The sequence below is a fragment of the Priapulus caudatus genome, unplaced genomic scaffold (genome assembly GCF_000485595.1).
Source record: "Priapulus caudatus unplaced genomic scaffold, Priapulus_caudatus-5.0.1 Scaffold1712, whole genome shotgun sequence".
NCBI lineage: Eukaryota > Metazoa > Priapulida > Priapulimorpha > Priapulimorphida > Priapulidae > Priapulus > Priapulus caudatus.
Window position 1 is genome coordinate 43776 of NW_014578773.1, and position 2136 is coordinate 45911.

General features: G+C 36.5%; 1 protein-coding gene across 2 annotated transcripts in view; it reads left to right on the top strand.

Annotated features, from left to right (window-relative positions):
* LOC106817401 (solute carrier organic anion transporter family member 5A1-like) overlaps window positions 1–2136 on the top strand; it is a 7804-nt gene that overhangs the window by 1805 nt on the left and 3863 nt on the right. The window contains exons 3-5 of one of the 2 annotated variants that reach the window (XM_014822065.1): window positions 136–378; window positions 774–938; window positions 1269–1464. In XM_014822065.1, coding sequence (XP_014677551.1) covers window positions 136–378; window positions 774–938; window positions 1269–1464 — 604 coding nt within the window. The remainder of the gene's footprint in view (window positions 1–135; window positions 379–773; window positions 939–1268; window positions 1465–2136) is intronic. The other variant, XM_014822066.1, reaches the window with a different exon arrangement.

Consider the following 2136-nt stretch of genomic DNA (forward strand, 5'->3'; position numbering starts at 1 on the left):
ATATATATATATATATATATATATATATCTAATTATACACACATTGTAATTTTTATTTTACTATATATATATATATATATTCGTATATATAATGATATACGCGACATTATGTTGACATGAATCCAAATTTATTAGATACGAACCTAACACCAAGCGACCCAGCTTGGATCGGCGCATGGTGGTTGGGGTTTCTCCTGATTGCCGTGCTGCAGTGGATAATTACCGTACCAATGGCCATGTTCCCAAAGTACTTATCAACAAGCACCCCGCAGCGCGAGCCTATGGCCGGACATGATGCCTTCACAACTGGGAAGACAACGGCGGAAGTCGCGGCTAAGGGAAAGATGGAGGGAAAATCCCTTCGCGCTTATTCAAGAGGTGTGACGTGATGAACAGTATATATACACTGCATTCATAGACGAAAGAGAAATGTGGTAGAGACCCAAACAAGTAAACGAATGAAGCTATAATAATTTAACAATAGCATAGTAATATTAACATACATATTATTATCAAATACGTCTATTCCAAACCTCGATTACCTATATTAATTCCGTAATATAAATAAGATAGGATCAAGGGTACAAAAATCTGTCATACGCGCTTGATATAGAAATCAATGTAAAAATATTATATGATAATAGGTGTAATATAATATCAGAAAATTTATCATAAAAATTTAATCATTATTATCATAAAAAAGAACACTATGAACTCAGCTGATGTTATTCCAAGCCTTACGTGGCTATTATATTTGTCGCAAACTCTTTCAGATTTAAGCACAGCAATTCGACGGCTACTGAAGAACAGGACTTACGTCTTGGTTCTACTCGGTGCGATGTTCGATGTCTACGTCGTCGTTTGTTACCTCATCTTTCTACCAAAATATTTGGAAACACATTTTCGAATACCCGCCCATAAAGCTAGCATGTACACGGGTAAGTAGGCGACAAAATCTAATATGAATACCTAGAGCTGCAGAACGCGTGTGCTGAACTTGCTTTAGTGCTTCATCTGCTATTGCAGCTGCTGCTGATTTTTGACATGAATGAATTAACACAGATATTTGTGGATTTAAGCTAGGATAAGTGATCAAATACATAAAAGTGCAAGTAAAAATACATGTTATTATAATATGTTACATGGGAGGCAACTGTGGTATAAACTGTACGCATTCTCGTTAATAAATAGAAACGAGCGTCGAGTTTGAGTTTTCGCACCGTCAAATACGTTAAGAAGAACCTGAAGAGGTTATATCGTACGTGCAGGAACAATGGGACTCCTGTCTTCGTGCGTCGGCATATCGGTGAGCGCCTTCTTTATGACAAAAGCCAAGATACAGCCGAAAGGCGCCATCGCCATGATTATATTCGGCAACGTCGTCACAGTTGCGTCCCTCGTAGTTTTCGTGTTCCTTGGATGCGAAAACGTGGATTTTGCTGGAGGACAGCTAACTGATTCGGGGTATGCACGCAACCATCTCATAGAAACTAAGCGTCTAATCATATCTATCAATTCATATATCAAAAATAAATATAATATAATATAATATATTTATATATAATATAATATAATATAATATAATATATATTATATATATATAATATATAATATAGAATATAATATAATCAATTCATATTTCAATATCAATCATGTCGTCAATCATATCTATCATAGATCTACTAAGCGTCTCCCTCAAGCGGTGCTATATAATTTTATTAGAGAGGAATTATTTATAACCGTATAGCGGATTTGTGAGGGAGACGTTAATGCAAGGATTTGTGAATGTTGCAACAACGAGTTTTCATCTTTTCGCTATATCGGTTCGTCATTACAAGAGATATTTTCCTTTTAAATGTAACATTTTGGGTCCGTTAGTTTGATTACTCGGTGAAATATAGAAAGAAAGACACGCATTTTGTCTGTTGTTCCCGACCAGGCCTGGCTAATGCTAGCCTTGTACGCCGTATCTGGCTTTGCTAATATGCAGGTATTGGAGCGCCCACATGAACAACAACTACAAAGCAAGTAAATATATATATATACACAGTGTTACACACACACACACACACACACACACACACACACACACACACACACACACACACACACACACACACACACACACACACACAC